This window comes from Zootoca vivipara, chromosome 7 (genome assembly GCF_965207765.1).
Source record: "Zootoca vivipara chromosome 7, rZooViv2.hap1.1, whole genome shotgun sequence".
In the NCBI taxonomy this organism is placed as follows: domain Eukaryota; kingdom Metazoa; phylum Chordata; class Lepidosauria; order Squamata; family Lacertidae; genus Zootoca; species Zootoca vivipara.
In genome coordinates, this window is record NC_142590.1 from 47,711,522 (window position 1) to 47,735,358 (window position 23,837).

The 23,837-nt window shown below is 42.8% G+C and overlaps 1 protein-coding gene across 2 annotated transcripts; it reads right to left on the reverse strand.

Moving 5' to 3' along the window:
- Positions 1 to 849: 849 nt before the first annotated feature.
- STRIP1 (striatin interacting protein 1) lies at positions 850 to 21,865 on the reverse strand. 2 transcript variants are annotated; one of them, XM_035122899.3, is made up of 21 exons: positions 21,704 to 21,865; positions 20,813 to 20,882; positions 19,458 to 19,532; positions 18,372 to 18,506; positions 16,439 to 16,559; positions 15,522 to 15,584; positions 14,272 to 14,378; positions 13,557 to 13,684; positions 10,967 to 11,149; positions 10,649 to 10,866; positions 10,268 to 10,333; positions 8,364 to 8,427; positions 8,135 to 8,206; positions 7,627 to 7,701; positions 7,215 to 7,312; positions 6,225 to 6,351; positions 6,015 to 6,115; positions 4,521 to 4,587; positions 4,286 to 4,390; positions 3,941 to 4,145; positions 850 to 3,092 (listed from the first exon to the last, which is right to left on the reverse strand). In XM_035122899.3, the coding sequence occupies exons 1-21, from the start codon at positions 21,842 to 21,844 to the stop codon at positions 2,845 to 2,847; spliced, it is 2,469 nt and encodes an 822-aa protein (XP_034978790.2). In that variant the 5' UTR covers positions 21,845 to 21,865; the 3' UTR covers positions 850 to 2,844. The 2 variants fall into 2 exon arrangements, with proteins under 2 accessions (XP_034978790.2, XP_034978789.2); XM_035122898.3 differs by having other exon boundaries at positions 15,522 to 15,590.
- Between the last annotated feature and the right edge of the window lie 1,972 nt (positions 21,866 to 23,837).

Sequence of the window (23,837 nt, forward strand, 5' to 3'; positions counted from 1 at the left end):
AATGAATTTACCGCATCGCGAAGGGATAGCTGTCTAAAAAGTGTGTCACCAACATAAAAAGTTTGGAAAGCTCTCTTCTACCTGGTTAGAGTCTTCTATTAAAACTTTAAGTAGTCAACAAATCTACTACAGCAAGGGATCTTAACTGCCTGCATTCCTGGTTCATTTCTGTAGTACATAACCCAGATTGCTTGAAAGGACCAAGGAAAGTGCAAGCATCCTTCCTTTCCATCAATGCACTCGTGGAAGAGGAAGGAAGCTTTCAAGTTTGCAGTCTGTACCAACCATGCAACTGTTCCTATCAGCTGTGTCACAGACCAGCAAGTGCTCACAGAGTAAATAATTTATCCATAATAGCTGGATTTCATTTTCACTGTAATTTAAAAACAAAATCCAATACTGTAGCGCTCCAGAAGGAAAAAAGGCCAGATGTTTGCCGGTATCAGAAATTTTACAGATAAGCTGAGCAAGTTCATATCAAGGAACCACCATGCAACCAGGCCTCCGCCAAATACTCCCAATTCAACCCAGGAAGGCTAATCAGCCCCCATCTCCAGTTCTATCTCCCTTTATGGAGGAATTGAGCTAGCTGAGGTGTAAGCCAAGAGCCAGGTTGACTGAACCCAGGGAAGAAGAGTTATTTATCTGCTGCATCTTTCAAGAGGTGACATCCACCCAGGTGCTCATTTTGCCACCAAGCTCTATGAAGTCTGTGGGTAGCAGGGCAAAGCCAGAAAGATGCTGTACTCACCCATTGAAGTCCCTAATTTCCAATGAGCAGAAATTGTCTGGCTTTCTTTCCAGGAGATACGTACAGATCTCAGGATTCATACACAAAAGTAGCCACTGTAAGTTGATAGGCATTTTGTTGCTTTTAATGCTTGTTCATTCTTTTATGCGACCATGTGCTTCTGTTGCATGATCATGTCACCATCACACTGTTAACAATGCAGAGATGGGGTGGGGAGAGCCCTACGGTCTCAGTATGTTACACCTTGAAGAAGCTTGGAGCCGCATCTGTAGCTACATTACAATTTGTGAGCAAATGCCTGCCTGATGACATTTGCTCAAAATAAATGAATTGGCTTTGCTAAAACTTGATTCTTATTCTAAACTGACACTGTGTGCCTTGGTCCCTGCTGCTGTCTGCCTGACAGACACTCTTGTAACCTCAGTGATGAAAGTTAAACAGCGGGAGTGTTTGGGTACAAGTAATCGAGGCTCAATGTGGAGTGCTGGAGCAGTCTCAACCCCTCCAACAGTAGCATTTTAATGGCACCCCATATTTACTTAGGTGGCCCGTTCAATGGGGCTCTCTTCCAAATAAGTAATGTTAGAATTGTAGCCTGAGCATATAACCAGACTACAAAGCACAAACAAACAAATAGGAAAATGCATTCTACCGTATTGCACCTGGTGATGACCTACTGTACTTGCCTGTTCCTGAATGTTTATAAACACAACAGGCTAAACTTAGATTTGGTTGTGAGTTTTCTCAGAGCAGATACCATCTCCTAGGGAAGCGAAAGCACCTACTTTATTGTCAGGTCCACTTACCTACTTAAAGTAAATGCCCTTACTTCTACCACATTCACAGTCCTGGTTTGTAGGAACCCAGAGACTAGGTTCTTACAAAACATCATTTGAAGTGGCAAACCTTTGTCTGGACTGACAGTACTATTTCAGGTGGCTGTGGGTGTGACTTGCAGTGGGAAAGCCCAGACACAGGCTTGCCACTTCGCCTTCTGTTTATGAGAACTAGAGTGGGATGGAGCATCAAGGTAGGATGAGTTACTTGCCTGGGTCACCAACATCCAGACTGAGGAGACTAGGATTATGCGACATTTAACCAAGAAGGGCAGGCACAAACAAGGTGCCCTGGCAAGGGGTCAAATTAAGCAAACTACATTGGCATGCACATCTGTGCAGCAAAGCTATTCAAAAATCGAGGCTTTCAAGCAAACGAAGGAGGAAAGAATGGCACATTGATGGAAACAGAAAAATGTCAAGAGTTTCTCTTTCCCTGGTGAAGCCTTCAAAACAGAAGATTGCTCAATGGAAAGAAATAGTTATTAATATTCAATTATACTGGGACATGATCAGCAGTTGTTTAGATGTTTGGTGCCACTACAGGAACAAAAGAAGGTAACATCCCTGATCCAGTTAAATTGCCTTCCCTGTGAAGGGCCAAGCCATTTGTAATCCACCAGATGAGAGTGGAAGCAGCTGCTATGAACACACCCTATTCCCTGCTCCCGATCCTCTCAACTATACATGCACTAGATGGGACTCCAGATATCTCCCTTTCCTATTAGTATGAACAACTGTATGCACCACCTATCTTTTCTCCTTCCATCCACACCACCATGATACTGTTTTCCATCCTAGAAGCTAACAGAGAAAGGGTTCTGTCCTTTTGGGCTAAGAGTGGGAGCATAGCAGGAAAAAAAGCTGCCATACTACTTTTGGAACAGAACAGCTGGCCAATGACAATGGACAGAAGCCCAACAAGGAGCACATGAATAACAATCAATGCTGACACTGATATTTTGCTCAGCGTTTTTCAATTGATCTGATTCTCAAAGTGAACTACTCTGAATCCATTTAGCACCTTCTAAACCAATCAGTAACTGAAGCAGCCCAAAAGATGTAGGAAAGCCATATTCGCTAGGACCTTGAGCGCAGTATAAATCCATGCCGCCACCTGGAGGAGAAGGAAAGAACTGCAGATTACAAGCCATATGAAAAACCAGTTTTATCTCTTCTCTCTCTGCCTGGTTGACCGAAGAGAAGCTGCCTTGTCCTTGGGCACACGTACTAGCTCCGATTCCCTCTTGTCAAACGTCATTGGAGCAATTCTTCCCAACAGATGGGTCTAGAAAAAACTTCCCTTTCCAGCCACAAGTCATAATTCATTTGGAAATCTTCAGGCAGTTCTACGCGCTGGCCCAGAACACTCTGCAAACAGTTATCCACAGGTAGAAAATCAGGATTGCTATGTGCCCGGTCATAACGGCGAGAGTTGAAACGCTCTATGCTGGCACGCAGAGCACACTCCTCAGCTTGGAAATCCCAAGGACGTGCATCCAGATCTGAAAAAGCAATGAAGCAAGCAATCAGTTAAAGGAGCAGAAGGGCTCCAGTCATACCCCCCCCCCCATGAAAATGCCATACAATGTCATACAGGCAGTCCAGCATTATGTGATCCCATTTGGCAGATCTTTATGAAACATAACTTCTAGGGATGAGATGCACAGGGACTTCCCAGCAGACATAGACATAAATAATATCTCACATTTGTATTCCAACCTTCTATGAAGAAGTATGGAGTGACTCCATCTTGTCCCTTATGATCACTCTAGTACAACAGAACCTCGGTTTTTGAACGTAATCCATTTCAGAAGACTCTTTGACTTCCAAAACATTCAGAAACCGAATATCAATGGACGGTTGGCAAAATCCATTGAAAAAAATGGAAAAACATGCAGCAGAAGCCGTTCAACTTCTGAGGCGTGTATGAAAACAGAATCAATCACTTCCAGGTTTTCTGTGTTTGTGTTCCAAATCGTTCGGCTTCCGAAAACCGAGGTTCCACTGTAGAAAATAGGTTTAAGTCCGAGACCCAGTGACTTGTCCAAGACTACACTGTATGGTTCATAGCAAGGATCTGAACACAGATTTCTGAGTCCAAGTTCAACACTATAGTTACTGTACCACACTGTCCATCAAGCAACATCAATTTAGAGGGGGGAAGCACATTCCTCAGCTTGCTCTGTTTAGGATAAGTGAAGCCATCACCATGCGCTCCTAGCAATTACTGATGGGATCTGTTAACAGGAAGGCAGGTGGGTGATTTAAGGGAACTGACTTGGCATAGCAGTTAAAGGCTTATGAAAGACTTGGGGTGGTTGGAAAGAGGAGAGGCAGATCCAGGACATACCATTGCCATAAGCCCAGTCATCATTGAGCCGGTGCCGCACTTTTTGGTAGATTGCTGACATGGTCTTCATGTTGCTCTTCCTCCACTGTCGCCCCAAATACTTGGTCTGAACTTTGAGAAGCTTCAAAACGTAAAGCTGCATCATGGCTTGCTTCACTTTGAGGGCTCGTTTCAGAATGGGTGCAGACTTGAATACCACCAACATCTGAGAAAACAAAGGAACACTCTCAGTTTCCTAAGACTTCATCCGTGCCTTGGTCATCATCCATTTGCTTAAGGCCAAAATGATGGTACATGTTCAATAAAGCCTTAACAGCACTATGAAGAGGAGGCCCTTCTACTCACCATAGTCCTTGAGTGCTTCCACTTTGTTAATTTGTTCAGTATCCTAAGTAGATTAATGCAGGAAAACAGGTTTCGCCAGCAAAACTGATTGTTGTCTCCAGCTTCCTATAGGAAGAAAAAGCAAAACAAAGGAAATATTACCAAGTAAGGAAAGTGAGAAATTGCCCCTTATTGACAAAGCCATCTCCATCCCTTGGCAATCAATATATGTTTCTGTCCAGGTAGTTTAGCTCACCAGACTCTCTGCAGTCAGCTCAGGCAGCTCATGCACCACACAATATGGGTAATCCAAAACAGAGATGCTAAAAAACATAAAACACCCCAAACCGATCAGAATGGATGACCCATCTAGTCAAATATACCATGTCCAAAATGGTTACCCCTGCCAGGTTCAAACATATGAGAAAAATGATTGTGACATCATCTCCACCTGCTGCTATTCAGCTGACAACAACCAAAAGGCTTAGTGCATGCACATCCTTTTCCATATCTACCTAACCCAGATACAGTGGTGCCTCGCTAGACGAAATTAATTCGTTCCACGGGTCAATTCGTGTAACGAATTTTTCATCTAGCGAGTCCCAGTTTCCCAGAGGAATGCACTGAAACTTAATCAATGTGTTCCTATAGGCTCTGGGGGACTGGCAGCGGCATGCAACGGACCTTCTCCGAAGCCCCGTCCGATGTCGGCTGTGTGCAAGGCGGTGGGGGGAGAAGCTCTCTTCTCCCAGCCACCGCCTTACCTGCCTCCCCCAACACAGAGCGCAACTTCAGAGGTCTCCAAAGTTGCGCTCCGTGCCGGGGGTGCGGGGCAAGAGGCGGGGGAAGACCTTCTCCCGCCGCCGCCTCTCGCCTGCCTCCCCCGACACGGAACGCAACTTCGGAGACCTCCGAAGTTGCGCTCCGTGCCGGGGGTGCGGGGCGAGAGGCGGCGGCGGGGGAAGATCTTCTCCCGCCGCCTCTCGCCTGCCTCCCCCGACACGGAACGCAACTTCGGAGGTCTCCGAAGTTGCGTTCCGTGTCAGGGGAGGCAGGCGAGAGGCGGCGGGGGACGGAGCCGAATCGCAGCGGGCGCTGCTTGCCCCCGCCTGTCTTCCCCGAGCCAAGGGGAAGACAGGCAGGGGCAGCCGCCGCACCGCCGCGTTTCGGTACCGTCCCCCCCTGGCAAAGGAAGATTAGCTGTCAGCTTCCCGCGCTGACAGCTGATCTTCCTTTGCCGCTTTCTATGGCCGCGCTTCGTAAGACGAAGCAGCCTCGTCTTACGAATGCCTCGCGCAACACAAAACTCTTTCGTCTAGCGAGTTTTTCGTTGTGTGAGGCATTCGTAAAGCGAGGCACCACTGTACTTACCTCCTGCCAAGAAAAATAAGCAGATCAACAGGCTGCTTAGTAATGTTTCAGCCCACTAGAGCAATGGTGTCTGTTGAGTCCAGTAAAACTCATGGCCAGGGGATTTACATGAACGTCACTCAATGTATTTTCAAACAAGCACATTTTAAAGCTATCCATTTAACAGACAAGTAGAGGTGAATGATTTCTCAGCAGGTTTTTTTTTTTATCAGTGGGATAAAACATCTTCCTTTGTGCAAGTTAAAATTGTGGAGGATGGCTCATCATTCTTAGATATCCCATCTGGATACCATCCAGGTGCCCCACTGCAAAGATAGTGTGTCCCATTTCCTGTCATAGCATTTTGGGATACAGGTGTGCTAGAGATATTCCCACCTACCTGTTCTTGGCAGTGATATATGACATGATGTTTTGGTTGAAGAATTTCAGTATAAGGGGGATGCAGTTGGCAAACACTAGGTGCTGGGCCATGTATTCGAACTGAAGCAGGAAACAGATGTGATAAGAATGGTTAGCCAAGCAAATTCCAGATTCACTTCAATCTCTCTTTCAGTTCCAATGCTGATTGCTCATGCCATTTCATACTTACCTGATAGACATGGTTTAGCTTAAAATGCTTAAGCAGTAGAAGCAGAACAGCGGAAATGGCCTTTACAATTATTTCTTTGTGCCTATTCACATCAACGCCTAGTTTCATACTCTGCAACACAGTTGTTCTGGAAGGCAAAGCAGCAGTATTAGCTTCTATGGCCTGTGATGGTGACTGTGGTAGGGCAGATCTGCCTATGCTTAGTGCTACTATTTATACTTTAGTGCAATTCTCCTTTAAGTAGCACTTTCTGGTCTCTATCTTCTATAGGCCAGTGAAGAAGGTACTTTTATTTTAGTTAATATAGGGGTGATCAAGGAAGAGATGGGCAACTCCTCAATACTTTTCTCCAAGCCCTTCCTGACTCTGTTTAATATGTCAATAAAATGAAGAATTCAACAAGCTGTGTGTGGCTCCATTTGCCAACATAAGCACTTCAGGGTGTACTGTGCAGAACAAAAGTTTAAAAGAAAAAAGTACTGCCTTGAACCTAGTTATCACTCTTATGAAATCTTTGTTGCTCCAGACATGAAGTACTGTGCATGTATTAATGACACATTCAAATTCAGGAAAAATAATAATCTTCTATTGAAGCACAAGCATCACTACTTAAGCTGCCTTGAAGCTTCTCACGAGATTGTTGACTTAACATTCCCCCTCCATACTTAAGAGGCCTGCTATTTATAAGGAGACCCATTTTCAAACAGCTTTCTAGGGTCCAGTCCAAACACTTATTTTCTCTGCTACCAGATCTCTTAATTCTAGAGTGCACACATCATTTTGCAAGATTCAAGACAATCAAATGTTCCACCGTATGAAAAGCATTTGAATTTTTCTTTTTATAAAGAACAGTAGGAAAGGAATGTCTAAATATACAAATAAATGTCAGCCTGCCCACTCAACGCCCAACCACTAAATGTCAAGTAAACATCCATTCATTGTCTTTGCCCTTCATTCACCATATGCTTTCCCCCTAAGAATGAGACTCACGGCATCTCCTCTGGCAAGACATCTGCTAGGATGTTAATGGAATCGGTCTTGGCCTTGGAGGTGGGTGCCGCAGCCAGCAGAATCTTCAGCAAGGCAATCTGTAGGTGAAAGTTGAGTGAAGCAGAGAAGGCTTTTAGAAGTGCCAAAGTACAGGAAAGAGGAGAAGGAAACTCAAAAACACAGATACCGGGAAGAGATTAACATGAAGTATCGAAGGATATAGCTTGTCACATACTGGTAAGCAAAAAGCGATATATCAGAATGGGAGTTTGCATAAGCCCAGCAGTGAAATGCAAACCAAGTCTAGCTATTTCTCCCATCTTGAAAATGGTAGAGAGGCTAGAGTTTATGACATGAGAAAAGGGTGTGCTGAAGCCTTGGGAATGAACATTAGGAGGAAACGATAACTCACCATGTACTGTGGCAGGCTAGGAAGTAGACCCTGGTACAAGATTTCGGCAGGAACTTGTTCAACCTCCTCTTCCCCCTTTATTAACACAAGGAGATAATAGCATCATTCACTGCAACCTCAAGTTATGCTAAGTTAGTCTGAATATTATGAGCATTCATCCAGAACCTCAGCAAAACTTTCCTTAAGAAAGAACTCCTTCCAGAGGCAGGCTGCACAGCATCATACCACATAAGGGTTGGATCTTGAGTCTCTCTTTCCAATGAGAGTGTCTCATGGGCAGAGTTCTGCTCATGGGAACTCTGGATCACAGCCAATAATCTGACTTGCAGGTTAGGAATCAGGAGAGATAAACTCTTTAACCAACTCACAGCATATGCAGATAGCAAAGAACAGCCAAATGCTAGTTCCAAATGAGAGATTCACACTTTTCTCCTTGCACTTCTTCATGCAGATGCTTTTTAAACCACAAGTCTTTCCCCCTTTTAAACATTTGGCCTATGATACTTACCCCTGACATGGGAGAACGCAGATACTCTTCTTCCATTTGTACTTGAATCTCAGCAATAGATGTATATTTGTGCTATAAAGAGACCGGGCAAAGAAAGTTAACCTCATCATCTTGGCAGCACTGTAAATTCAAGCAGTTTTCCTGCTTAGGATACTGGGCAAGCAGTAACCAGTTAGATGAGATGTCTTCTACACATGCAAATTAAGAAGTCCACACAGTGAGTACTCACCAGCTTCAGAGTTTTGATGCTCTCATGAATTGGTCTAGGCAATCCCACAACTGTGTTAGTGTCACTGGAGGGGGTGAAAGCAAAACCAGTCAGCGAGTAAATATCGTAAGTGATACAAATGAGCTATTTTGGTAAAATTGTGAACAGGAAGCTAGTCAATCTGATTAAGGGATTTCACTCTTCTCTCTGCAATGCTTTCAAACAGCACCTTTTTATTTTTATTTATTTATTAAATTTCTATACCACCCTTCATCCAAGGATCACAGGGCAGCTTACAATACCTGCTAGGCATGTCCTGGTAAATTGTCTAAGAAAAAATCTCTTTCATTTGTGCAAGACCTTCCTGCTCCTATTGAGTCAATAAAAATTGTTCATTAGTAGGTTCAGATATGATTCTCTCAGGTTACCTAGCAACCTAAAAAACAGGAATGCTTGGAAACCATAGGAACCTTCCTCTCAACTTTAAAATATAAAAGCATGCTAGATTTTTAAGAATGTTCAGTTTGTGTAATTAGTTATGCACCAGGAACAGAACCTGAAATAAATAGGAGGATCTAATTGGATGTATCTAATCACAAGATTTTTTTCCTATTAAAATGAAGCACCAATAAAGTTTGGTTATCTGGATTCAATCTCTGGTTCATATGTACCCTCTGCAATATGGTTTTGTGACTTAGTGTAGCAAGTTTTCACCATTCCTATTAAGCTTTTAGTTGTACCAGCCAAAAGCCTGGAAAATGTCTGTTACCACTTGATATGCTAGTTTATTTAGCAACTCTACACATGGTAGGTGTACTAAGTCTTTTCCTGGTCCTATTCTTCATCTGTCCATAGCAATATTGCATGTGTGTTTGTGTATACAGGCACACCTATTTTTTGTTGTTTAAGTATTTTAGTCCTTTTGGTTACTCAAATTACAGCACAATACCATAAAATATTACAGCTGCAATTATAGTTTTGAGATGCATGTATGATTGCATGCACGGTCCTGAGATTTCAAGAGCTGACAAGATGGGCAGCAGAAACTCAGTGTCTGAACAGTATTGCAGTAGTGGCATAACACAGGATGAGAAACGATTATGTGAATGCTTAAAAATATGACGAAGCTTGAACAGCTTGATGTCTTTACTTTATTCAGGAAAAAGTCTATGCTGCCAGTTACCCAACACATTAACTGCATAGAATCATAGAGTTGGAAGAGACCACAAGGGCCACCCAGTCCAACCCCCTGCCAAGCAGGAAACACAATCAAAGCATTCCTGACAGAGGGCTGTCAAGCCTCTGCTTAAAGACCTCCAAAGAAGGAGACTCCACCACACTTCCACTGTTGAACAGCTCTTACTGTCAGGAAGTTCTTCCTAATGTTTAGATGGAATCTTCTTTCTTGTAGCTTGAATCCATTGCTTCGTGTCCGCTTCTCTGGAGCAGCAGAAAACAACTTTTCACCCTCTTCTATATGACATCCTTTTATATATTTGAACATGGCTATCATATCACCCCTTAACCTTCTCTTCTCCAGGCTAAACATACCCAGCTCCCTAAGCCGTTCCTCATAAGGCATTGTTTCCAGGCCTTTCGCCATTTTGGTTGCCCTCCTCTGGACACATTCCAGCTTGTCAGTATCTTTCTTGAACTGTGGTGCCCAGAACTGAACACAGTATTCCAGGTGAGGTCTGACCAGAGTACAGTGGTACTATTACTTCCCTATACTCCTATACTCCTATTGATGCAGCCCAGAATCGCATTGGCTTTTTTAGCTGCTGCATCACACTGTTGACTCATGGCAAGTTTGTGGTCTACCAAGACTCCTAGTAAGAAGAGATCCCCTACAGCATAGTAAGAAGAGATCCCCTACAAACAAGCTAAGCACAAGAGGCAAAAAAATTGGGGCTCCATTAACTCACCTTCCCAAGGTGTAGCCAATGAATTTGCTCCGACTTGATTCAAGAAACATCTCAATGTCTTTTTCTCTGAAGAAAAAAAAAGAAGAGAACAAAATTCAGACAGAACTTGAGGGCTCCTCAAGATTATTGCATATTTCATTCACCACAAAGCCCTGGAGAGATGAAGTTCCTTTATATGCTAGACACACACAAAAATAAGAATGGCTCCCAAACATCATCACAATGTCAATGAGAGAAGCCAGAGCACGTATTTCATTATAGTTATCACATTCAGAAATCTATTAGGCACACTAACCAAGTAGTTGAGGTTTGAGGCTGAAGATGAGAGCCTTCCAGTTCTGGGATTCTCTTTAAATAAAACAATCCTGTATAGGTGCTCACCTGACTTTGGGTGCCCAAGGCAAACCTTTTGGACAAGTCAGTCGGTCAGTCGGTGGGTGCTGGATAGGAGGGGGCATCACTTCATCTCTTTCAAGAGGGAATGTCTCTCCCTCAAGACTATTGTCATCATCATTCTCCTCCTCTTCTTCCCGGGAGTCATCAGCTTTGTAGGGATCTCGCTCATTGAAGGCATCTAAGTTATCCTGTTTAATAAGAGCCTGGAAGAAGACACACACAGCAAATGATGTTATAGACTGCCTTCCCCTTAAGTTCAGTGTCTTCCTGGGTACTTCCCACCCAGACTGTACCCTGACTTACCTTGTGCTCTCGGCGACCCCGTTTTTGCTGCTGCTCAATCAAATCAGAAGCAGATGCCGGAGGGGAGGCAGCCCTCATGTTGCGAATCACTTTTATGCTATCCTCAGGAAGTGGGGGGAGCCCCAACATCTCCCTTTTCTCTGCTTTCATATCCTGGAGTTCCTCAAATCCTCCAAGGGTGCACTACGGCAAGAGGATAATTGCAGGTCATTCACTTCCATTATCTTTTTGGTCACTCATAAACCCTTCAAAAACCAGTTTGTTAATGGTAAACTAATACGGAGAAATGGAGGATTTGCTGCAGTTATAGGAATGTCCATCAATCTTCAAAGAACCATTTGTGTATATGGGAAGGCATAGCAGAGACCAAAGAACATGGAATTTTAAACCAGTCTTTGTGCTCATATGAAACATTAAAGACTCATGAAGCTGAGAGCTCCACATTCCTAGCAGACACACATACAGTGGTATCTCGGTTTTTGAACATCTCCATTGACAAACATTTCGGTTTTCAAACATGCCCCAGAAATCAAACATGCCATGCAGCTTCTGCTGAGTGCAGGATCCTGAGGCCTAGCTCTTGGCTATTGAGTTTTCGGTTTTTGAACGTTTCAGAACTCGAACAGTCATCTGGAACGGATTGCATTCGAAAACCAAGGTACCACTGTATTTAACATATCCTTCTCTCTCTTCAAGAAGTTCAGAGGGCTTACATGAGACTTCTGGGCAATTCTCATCTACTCACTGACAGGGAAAGACCACCTTAGGTTAAACAGTAGCATATGATACCTGTATGTGGTATCTGTACTATTATGCTCTTTACTCGGCAGATGCCAAACAGCCAGAGGAATACAAAGAACTCTGGAAAAGCCAGGTAGGTTTATCTGAAATAGGTGTGTTTAGCTGAGTAGCAGCTGGACCACATTGTACTGATCACAGAAGCAGTTCCTTTGAAAACTGGCAATAACATTGCACTTTATTGATTTCATGATCATTTAGTCTTAAACAGCTGAAAAATATGTCATGATCCACAAATGGATTATATTATAGTATCCTAGTTGTAGCACCACCGTCTTAAAACTATACATTTCAGCAGTTCAAAAAGAAAAAGAAAAAGCAAGCCAAATTTATACAGCACGAGTTTTATTATGACACCAAATACTTCTTTTATTTCTGTGCTCTTTTTAAAAAGATTGTGCATTAGTTCCCTGCAAGTCCATTTATTAACCAACCTGAGATACTTTACTAGTCAATATCCAGAAATCGTTTATTTAAATATGGAAAATTTAAACAATTTGGTGTGGTGGGATAAACATTTCATAATTAAATAAAATTATGGACTGCCTGGTTTTCAAATTTAGGCCAGCAAGTGTGCTTCTTTGTCAGTCATAGGATTCTCATGTAAACTGAACCTCTTCCTAAGATACTTTAGCTAGCAAGAAAATATTCATCATCTCTTTCTTCCAAGTTTCAAAATATCTATACATTTGTTAGTTCAAACAAAGTAACCCAGAATCCTCGTTTCACGTTAATAATGATTTTCCTTCCAATGTGTCAATGGCAGCTTGATTTGCTCAGGCTTGGATCCATGATGCCATCTGCTATTTTCAAGCAACCAAAAAGCCCTGAGGATACCCAGACTCAGCCAGCAGCCAGCATAAGAAACCAGCAACACTACTACAGGGATGTGCCAAATGGCATTAGTAGGACATATATGAAAGGAGTTGAATAAGCCCAACAAATTACAGAGCAGCTCTCCTGTGTGTCTGCTTTGTCAACAGTGATGGAGGAGAGCAGTAAGGGATTTTTTTTCAAGTCGCTATCTAAGATCCTGCTTCAACCCAGCACTGTTCATAGCTTGTAGGTGCACTGCACGGTGCATGAAAAGGGACTGGTCCTGTGCCTGTGGTATAATATCCCCACCCCCAAAACCCCACTGCTGTTACCACAAGATCTCTCAATGGTGGTGACGAACTCAACCTAGGATATTATCATACAACACCCAGACGTCCTTGTAGTAGCTTACATTTACAGGTGCATTTATTTCGGTAATGCAACTTACTATTTTTTTATTTTTATTTTTATTTTTATAAATGCTTTCTTTTTGAAATTCCACAATAATAAAACAAATAGTTAAAATAATACATAAACAAAAATAAACATCGCTATTACATTTTATTAATTACACTCCATTTATAATTGACCCGCCTAACGACAAATAATTACAATTACAACAAATAAATGCTTGACATATCTTGCTTTGCATGTCATGCATCTATCTCATATATTGGTTTCACCTTTTAAATTGCATTACTGAAATAAATGCACTTTTTGACGATATTCTAATTTTCCGAGTTTCACCTGCATTGGTTAGCTACAATAGAGCTTTTAATAATAAAAAGGATTCCGGACCTATGCACATCCTACAGCTTAAACGCTAAGCATGCTTGTCTCTGAACTGATCTCAGTCAAGAAATTAAAACAGCAGCACCACGTCACCTTGTGTAACCTGGTTATATCCCAAGGGGACAGAGTTTTTAGTTACAGCAAAAGAAGCAATTTGTTAAATTTGTAGGCAGCAATCTCTTACCAGGACAGTCTTCCAGAGCAACAGCAACACCTTCTTCATAGGGAAGTGTGGGGCATGGCCACTGCAGAATTTGGTCACCATTCCAAAGAGCATCACGGAAAATGGTTCATTGTTATACAGAGGTGCCCCTGAAAGGCAATATATTGGCGATGGCTGTGTTACGTGCAGATGCCTCAGTTCTAGCTGTATATATTCCAACCCCATCTTCTGCCATCAATTCACTAGTAGGTCCAATATAACAGCCATTATATTGTCCATAACCATTGTATTTCTTCTGGTCTATGTATACACTGTCCCTGCTTCAGTTTAATTCTAAACATCCTGCCCATTTAGCTCAAATGAAAAAAAGATACCTTTCCATACCTGGCTGGGCAGCTTTTCTTGCAACAAAGTAATTGACCTTCCTGGCTTACTGATACTTACTTTCAAATCAAGAGACTTATAAAACAGCCTTATCAAACACATCACATGTACAGTGGTATCTCGGGTTACAGATGCTTCAGGTTACAGACTCCGCTAACCCAGAAATAGTACCCCGGGTTAAGAACTTTGCTTCAGGATGAGAACAGAAATTGCGCAGTGGCAGCGGGAGGCCCCCATTAGCTAAAGTGGTACCTCAGGTTAAGAACAGTTTCAGGTTAAGAATGGACCTCCGGAACGAATAAAGTTCTTAACCCGAGGTACCACTGTAAATGGGCAGCAACAGAATCCTTACCTAGTTCTGCTCTAAAGGTCTGTCTAATGGTCTTCCACTCAGGCTTGTCTCCTTCACATTCCTGACGGACAGTCTCTATGATAAGGTACATAATATTCAGCAGCACCCTGCAAAATGGATTGCAAAGACCAAACAGGTTAGAAAGGCAAACTCTGACAATATGGCTCAGCTTATTCAAAACTGCAGGTAGGAGAGAGGGGCTAGACTAGCAAACTGTGCAACAAGTGATATCCCCCTGGCTTCATCAGAAGTAGCAACATTATATGCTTGGCACAACAAGAAGATGACAAGTTTTACTGAAAAAAGCCAGCATTTTCCTCCTGCTCCCAGTCTATATTGCCAAGGTGACTGTTGCTTAGCAACCTGTATTTCTCAAGGAAAAATGCACTCATCCTAGTGGGTGTATCTTTACATAAACCACAAGTATCTCCTGGAAGATCTCGCCATTTTCCAGCTATAGAGGATTCACTACAGATGCGGGGATTGTACTGTGCACAGCCACTAGCACACAGTGTTAGCTAGTACTGAGTGTTTCTTCCTAACATACGCCATTCAAAGCTGCATTGGGTTTGGTTACCTATCTTTTTTAAAAAAAAACCCAAGTCCATTAAATCAATGCAGACAGCTTAAGGCACAACAGTATGCTGCATCAAAGCTATAAATCTGATTCTTGCACAAATGTCAGAGAAGTATTCAAGTAGATACTGAAAGCAGGGATGGGCAACCTCAGACCTGAGGCCACATGCAGTTTCTCAGGCCTCTCTGTCAGGTACTCAAGTCTCTTCCTTACCCATACCCCTCATCTGGCCTCTCCTTGAGTGTTTTGCCTAGCTGGAATATGTCCCTTGAACTCTGATCATGCTTCTTGCTTGCCTGGATGGCAGACAGATGGGATGTGTGTGAAGAAACTGCCTAGTATACGAAGGTATACAAATTCACATTAGTTGCTCTGCCCACTTTTTCCTCTGCTCTGTCCGCTATTGGCATGTGACCCTCAGGCTGAAAAAAATATTACCATCCCTGCTGGAAGGCTATGCTGTAGTTGCAGATTTCTGCAATGAGCAGAGGTTGGACTATATGGTGTAAAAGGTCCCTTCCACCTCTGAATGCCATGATTCAAAAAAACACAAGAGAATATGCAAATAGAGGAAAGGCTGTGGAGGGAAGGAAAGGAAAGCATTCTTTTAAACTCATGAGCCCTTACAGGGAAATCTCACCACACCTGTGGCTTATATGCCAATATTCCTTACCTCAGATCGGTGCTGTCAGCCAGGGAGATGGCAGGCTTCCTCACAGCACTGCTGCAGGCAGCACTGTTGCTGAGAGAAAAGAAGCAACAGCAACTTAGCTCTTGCTGCCTACAATCTGGGCTCAAAGGCTTTTTTTTTACACAAGTCACATTAAGATTATAACATTAAAACAGCAGCGTACAGTTTGCATATCCTGTGGTCTTTCTCCGCAGCTAGGCACCACTCTGCACATGCTCTAATTCCTTCACATATCCAACAGCAGCTGCCCAAAACAGTTGCTATGAGATCTTACAAACTGGATTGAATTCAACTACGAGAGAAGCATCTGCTCCATAGAACCAAATTACTAGACATTCTATAACAACTTGGTGTTCATTTTTTAAAGATAACTTAGTAGGAACATGTTTGATCCTACTGAGATCAAAGCAGTGGGCTGGAGAGGCATTCATCTGAGCCCAGTATATACTAATCTTTCTATTGGTCCGTGTTTAGTTTTTAGCTGCAAGCACAAATCCACCCTCAAAAGTAAGTGATTCTTGTTTGGCACTACAAAGTATAATAATATAGTATCATTAATAATATTAATACAATTATTATAAATGAATAATTAAAAATAAAATTATTCTAGATTACTTGTTTTATTTCCATTACCAGAAAGATAGCATTTCTTAATCAGATACTGGAAAGGTAGGTGAAAAGAACTTGCAGTGTTACCCTACTGCCTTAATACTCCAGTCCTAAACTCTAGGGCTTTCTATGGAATCAGATAAAAATTGGATGGATACCAGAATGAATCTGGCATCTGTTCATTCACAAGCTGTAAAAATATATACCCTGGTGGGGCAGATCATAACCAGGCTATCTAAACAGCCTACATTCCTCTCAGAGGCCCAACTCTGCAGTAACATGGAACTCACTCAATTTCCATGTTCAAAAGTTCCACCAAAGCATTGAATGTGCCAACTTCAAGCAGAAGGAAAATGTTGTATCGCATCCAGGACTGAACTTCAGCTTCAGAGCTGCACTCATCAAATGTGCCTGCAGCCACAAAAACAAAAATCATACCAATTTGCTCTCCATTTTACAGATAAAGCATGTTATTGTTCTTCATAACTGGTATGTTTTTCCTGATTCTTATGCCTAAAGGCAGAGAATTCACAAAATTATAATAACACAAAAATTATAATACAGGACTATGAAAACAACCGGCTAGAATGTCAGCTTCCTGCAGCATCTGGAACCTGCTGCAGGACAGAGAACAAGAGTGTTACACAATTATAAAATAAAACATGGCTTCCAGTGGGACTTGATGGCACTTGATCACACCAACAACTCAAGGGATAATCCCACCGAACAACCTCTGTTGCCTGATTATTTGGTGCAATGGAAATATGTCACTAATGCAGTATCATGCCTCTGTACTAACATGGAGACCATGCAAGCTCTGGACCACTGCCTGGACTTGGTGGTGGGCTGGATGAGGGCCAACAAACTGACTTTGAATCCTGGCAAGATGGAAGTGTTTTTTTTGGGGGGGGCTGGTTCCCAATAACTGGCCAACTCCCTACTTTGGATAGGGTTGTGCTCCCACTTAAAGAGCAGGCTCATAGTCCAGGAGTGCTCCCAGATCCATAGTTGTCAGTAGAGGCCCAAGCGCTCTTAGTGGTCAGGAGTGCCTGATACGACAGCTATAGCCATTTTGGGAGTGGGCCACTGTCACCCATGCGCTGGTAATCTGCAGGCTGAATTATTGCAATGTTTTCTATGTAGGGCTACCCTTGAAGTTGGTCCTGAAGCTGCAGGTAGTGCAAAATGAGATGGCTCAACTGCTCACTGCAGCAGACTATTGCCATCATGCTAAGTTGCTGCTGAAAGAACTGCATTGGCTGCCAGTTAGTTACTGGGCTACGTTCAGGGTGTTGGTTTTGGTGCATTAAGCCCTATACAGCTTGGGACCAGGATACCTGAAAGATCGTCTCACCCCTTATTTACCCAACAAATAACTGTGCTCTGTAGGTGAGGGCCTCATGCAAATACTAACTGAGCAGGGGGGGGTGTCAGTCCATTCTGCAAAATATAGGAATCAGGTATTTTGTGACATGGCACCCACTCTTTGGAATTTCCTCCTGCTAAATATTATAAAGGGACTACCACTGTTGTCTTTTTGGCACCTTCTTCTTTCAACAAGCCTTTTACAGGTTGTACTTCAATTGGAGTTGCTTTTAGACGTTTAAACTGTTTCATTATTTGTGTGCTTGCTGCCCTGGGCTCCTTTGAGTGGAAGGGTGGGATATAACTTTGATAATAATAATAACAACAACAACTACTCATATTAATTATATCTACACATATGATAGTCAACTACAAACTGCTGCCTCTGTCAGCTCTGATGTTCAGGCATACTATGAGCAAAGATGGACAACCATCTTGGTTTACTATGAAACTGAGTAAGGATTGGATCCAACTAGATCTGCTAGTGCAAGAATTTCCGCTTGTACAACGGAAGTTCTCCACCCTCTCCTCGCATACCTCCTAAATCTGTCCTGGGTTTCTCCTCAACTCTCTGGAACAGATTTGGCACACATACTTGGCGGAGAGGGAGGAGGTTTCATTGCACAAGTGGAAATCTCTGCTCTAGTGGATCCATTTAGTAGGATATTGCTCTCAGTCATTTATGTAATAAAGGTAGTAACCAACAAATTTCCTTCATCTCTGTTCTTTCTTTCTTTCTTAAAAAACAGGCTTGGTTTCACTCAAGTACCATGTTAACAAATATTCCATGAAGACTTACACAGCAACTAGTAAACATTTCATAACTCAGAATTTCCTCTGGCAGTAATAAAGGTATACCTTGTGCAACATAGAGGATGGCTCGGGCTACCCTCAGTCTTTTCTCCCGAGCCGTGACTTCAAGGCCATCAAGAAGCCTCATGGCATGGGTGCGATGCTGATCGGTGTCCAACTCTGTCCATTTTTTATCCAGCACTGTAAAGTCAAGCAGTTTGATATAAGGCTGCTTTCTGAAACTAAAAAACAGTCCCTCAAAGATACAGGAGCTTTAGCCTCACAAGTCACAGGGCAACTTTGCTTTAGAAGAGTCTGGGAGGTCAGGCTGAATTCGTAAGAACCCCAAAGCCCTTACAATTCTTATGAGTTAAAAGCTATAGTAAGCACATTAGAACATTCAGAAAATTCATAAATAAAGATCCTATGCTATGAGACTGGATCTTCTCATTTACCTTAAAAAGCTTCCATTGCTTCCAAAAACTCAATTTTTGCTTAAATTTGCTTAAAAGACAAACTATTAAATAGCTCAGGACCACAATACCAGACCCTGCAAACATCACCTGAGGCCCTTCTTTGTTTGCCTCCTCCATGAGAGGTCGAGAATGGAAACATGAGAATGAACCTTTTCTGCAGTGGCTCCCCATTTGTGGAATGCTCTCCATGGAGAGGTTTGCCTGAAAGCCTTCGTTACATATCATTAGGCACCAGATGAAAAGGTTTCTCTATAACCAGGGCTATGGCTGTTGAAACATTTCTATAGCCTTTTAAATGTGTTGTTGGTTTTTTTTGGGGGGGGGGTTATTGGTTTGTCTTGTGGTTCTTTATTATGTATTTTGTGCTCACATTTTGTATTTTTATGTTGTGAACCACCCTGTGATCTTTGGATGAAGGGATGTATACAAATTAATAATAATAATAATAGTAGTAATAATAATAATAATAATAATAATAATAATAATAATAATAGATTAAAATAAAAGCAGTTTCATAGAAAGATGCAAGAACATACTTGATTTAGCAATCAATCTTTGGAATTTTATTTCTATCACAAAGAGAAAGATCTTTGTGTGCTCAAAATGTAAGACCAACTTCTAGAGCACACACAAACCAACTCTACAAGACAGCAAAAAGACAATACATCACTCTTACCATGCAGTCTAAAATCTTCCTCAAAGCATTTTCTGTTGAGCTGGAATTCCGGACCTTCAGTGTAACTGTACAGTTCTGTCATGAGATAATAAATACACAAAATCTTACAGTTACCAAGTTATATGTTATACAATAACTGAGCATGGTTTAAAGCAGGCATCCCCAAACTGCGGCCCTCCAGATGTTTTGGCCTACAAGTCCCATGATCCCTAGCTAACAGGACCAGTGGTCGGGGAAGATGGGAATTGTAGTCCAAAACATCTGGAGGGCCAAAGTTTGGAGATGCCTAGTTTAAAGCAACATGACTGGAGACAACTATTTGTCATAACAAGTGGAAGCATGTTCATAACACAGAGTGTTATAGAAGATGGCATTATTTGAAAATTGCTGCCATGGGTGAGCATTATTAAGCTAAGCCCTGCCCCTGTAGGGTGGGAGCCACACCAATGAGGCGTGCTCATAACTTTGCAAGGGAAGATCCTGGAGATGCAGGGAGAACTAGAATGCTTGATGTAGATGTACCATGGTTAATACAAAACATGGTTTACAAACCTACTTCAGACCCATGACTTAACATAAGTAGTTTGCAGACAACCCTTAACCATGATGTAGGTATTCAGGTGCAAGCAACACTTAACTGTAGTTACAGAAACAAGCAATGGTTAAGCATAATGGGTAGGATTCTGCATAGTGCTAAGGAAATAGTTCAATCAGTGCAAGAATTTCTGCTTGCCTGCTGGAACCATCTTTCCTCTCTTCTCTCCCTACACTGTTACTGGATATCTCCTATTACTGGATACCTTTCTGTGTGAATTTGGGAAGGTGCAGGGGGCTCACAGGGGAGGTGGGAAACCCCCACTGCTCTAGCTAATGTCCTTGCACTGGGTTTTTACAAGCGGAACATGATACTGTAGCTGAATCTGGGCAATGTCTGCACATCTCTCCTATTGAAGTAAAATAGGAACACATAATACTGACTGAATATTCAAAAGTACACACATATATATTTAAAGCAAAATCGAAGACACACTATTTATTTATAGCAGAATTATTTTTTTATTTAGAACATTTCTAACTTGCTCTTCATTAAAAAATTATCCAGGGTGGGTCGGAAAATATAAACTGAGAGCTTTTATGTGGATATCACTTCCACTCAAAACAACTTTCCTCACACAGATAAATCACAAGATAAAACCTGAAAACAACTAACAATGAATATAGGAAGCAGCAACTCAAAGAAATCCATTGAGTTTTCAAATAGGCTTGATTTTTATTTTGTAGCAACATCCATTATAATAAAATGAAACTGTTTCAAAACAAAGCACAATATTAGAGTAAAGCAGGTCATATTTTACCTGACAGCTCAGCAGCCCACTTGTCTGTGTCTGCATATTCAAACTCAAAATCTGGAGATTCCGAATAGCCCTGGGTGAAGAAGAGGACAGTTTAAAATAAAACTTTTTTTCCAGGCAGAATCCCCTAAGGGTGTTAGGCTCAGCACGAAAGGACTCTCGACTTTCCCCACGCAGCTTCACTGTTACTATGGTAACTTGCAAATGACTAAGGCAGTGTTCCTCTCCCTTAAACCTGTTTTGCCACATTGCTCGGCAACTTCGCACTTTTAAGGCTTGCCTGGAACTCCTGTTTCGCGGACTGCAGTGCAACCTGGACAATATCTGTTCAGTTTTTAAAAACCCACGGAACTTGACTCCCAAGTAAATGTGTACAGATAGGACTGCCGATTTATAATCTTCCGGGCTGCAACCCTACAGGCAACCCTTTCCCGAGCGTAAGAGCCACGTGACTGGGCACAGGGCAGCTTACGTCTGCGCTGCAAACACCTTTTAAAAATGCAAGGGTTTTCCAAAAGTTGCACTTTTTGCACGAGGAGGAAGCAGCTCCCTTGTGACCATGGCAGGCTCCTCTTCGTGATGGGGATGGTAAAGAGCCTTTATTTGGGAAAGGGCTTCGCGTGAGTAAAGGAGGAAAGGGAAGCCAAGGCTCGGGTGGAGACTAAACATTGCACGTCCACTGTCAGCGCAGGGACATCCCGACCCACCCCCCTCTATTTCATTTCTATTTTTAAACCGCTGGTGACATGCAAGGCCCGACAGGTGAGGGAAGCCCGAGTCAGCCAGCGGAAGCCTCTCCCTCCCTCCCGGCTCCTTGAGACTTCGGTAGGAAGCGGCGAGTGGGCGAGGACACGTCCTTCCCCCCGCCCGGAGCCCCTCGCCGCCCCGCCTGACCTCCGAGTCCTTGCGCTGGTTGCGGTTAGGCTCTCGGCCCTTCACCCCCGGCGTCACCGGCGCCGCCAGCCCGAGCCCCGAGCCCCGTTGCTTGTTGTTGACAATCAGCAAGCCCGGACCTCCGCCGCCGCCTGGCTCCATCTCTACGCGCCGGCAGCTCTCGCGTGAACTGGGCCGAGGCAGCGCTAGGTTCTCGCAGGAAGCGGATGGGCCGGCGGCGCCGTCAGCGCGCCATCGGCGGGCGCGGCTAATGAGAAGCTGGTTGTTTCATGGAAAGGACAGGAACAGATTGAGAATGGCGAGCGGATCAAAGGGCTCTTGATGACCTCGCGCGGCAGCCATCTTGGTTGCGTCGCGTTATCCTTTTTAAAGGAGGCGCTGCCTGAAAGCTGGCATTTCTCCGGTTTTTGTAAAGTCTGTGAAATGGTTCCCAAGGCAACGGAGGATCGTTTGATTCGTAGGGCCATAGCCGTGAGCTGTCACGTAAAGTCCGGCAGACGGTGCAAGTGAAGCGCACTTATGCAGAACTTGGGTTTAGCTCTCAAATCGTCATCTTCTCAAAACCAGCAGCTTCATGATTGACAAGGGTGCAAGAAACACAGGCTGTGCGCAGGGGCGGAGAGAAAAAATTGTGAACGCCGGAATCAAACGGCAATGAAATACAGAAAGCACTTCCTGCATTTCACTGTCATTCGATTCCACTGTTCACATTTCCCCCACTTACGCATATATTCCTGCCAACTGAGGACACTTCATGCATCTGACAGAGGAGACTCAAATAGAACTGCTTAAGGCACAATAAATTCGTTATGTGCCACAAGACACTCGTTGGAACTTGGCTAGCGCTCTGAAAATTATGCATCTAAATAAAGGAAGGGCAAGAAAGAGAAACTGGACATTTCAAAAAGGTTCCCAGACCCAGATCTGCGACACACTTTCTGGATCGCTCACTCCCACATGCACGTGCTGGAAAAATCTATTACAGCAACTAGGGTTGCACTTGTGAAGCAGCTCAATAAGGATTTTACGATTATCCATGCATTCTATTTAAATAGAACAGTGTGCCTTTGAGATAGGGCTTAAAAGGCCTAATGTTTCTTAGTGTAGTCTTACAGCTCCTTACAAAATTTCTATGACTCTAAACACATAGGTCACCAGTGCTTTTAACACTGCAATGCAGCACTGTATTTAAATAGTTTCCATAGCAAGCCACTAGTCAGTGTTAACAGTTTGCTGCATGTTTTTAACATCTGCCTGCTTACTATGTATCTTTAACAGCATCTTGAACTTGGAAAGAGGGAGACACCGTGGACATTCATTATTAACACTCTGCAAGCTGAGCCCTACGTACCAGCTCATGCTAGTATTTATTCATGTGCAGAAAGAAAACCTTATTGAACACTATGTGGATCCTATCACTTTTACCTACAGCTTGTTCAATCTTTTAATGAGCTTATTTTTAACAAAAACAAAAAAAACCTGCAGTAGGGTAGTTGTAAGGAGGACATTAATAAAAGCACTACTGTACAATCTTACCAAAACATTGGCAAAAGCCACAAATGCTTGAAATATACACTTCTGATAGCATCACTGGCATATCTGTGATGTACCACTGAAATGCTGGTGGGATGGCATTTCACTTGCCTGCTACTTGAGAATATTGGGGACCTCCAACCAGTATGCACATGACCAGGCTACTAAAGTATTAGTAGCCATACAGAAGCAGAACAGAAATGTGTAGTAGCAATAGGAACATCTGAGATTGAGGGGGTCCAATGGAATCAGGGATGGCCCATTGAGGAAAAGGACTGTAGATAATTGCAGAATGCTTTAGGCCATATTCAGTTACAACAATTTAACAAATAGAAAGCATTAAAGATGTGAAATGTGTTCACAAGAAAGAAGTAAATGAGGGAACAATATGAACTGCCTCTGCCCACCACAATGAGAAGAGTTTCTTGGACTACAGCAAGCAAGATCAAGATGTCTGGTATATCCATACACTCTTTTACTGACTGTGGACTTACAGGGATAGAAATAATGTTACGTACCATTTATTTATTTATTTATTTTAAAAACCAAATAGTTCAGTGTAGGTTATGTTAATGTGAACTCAACAACTAAAGTTTGCATG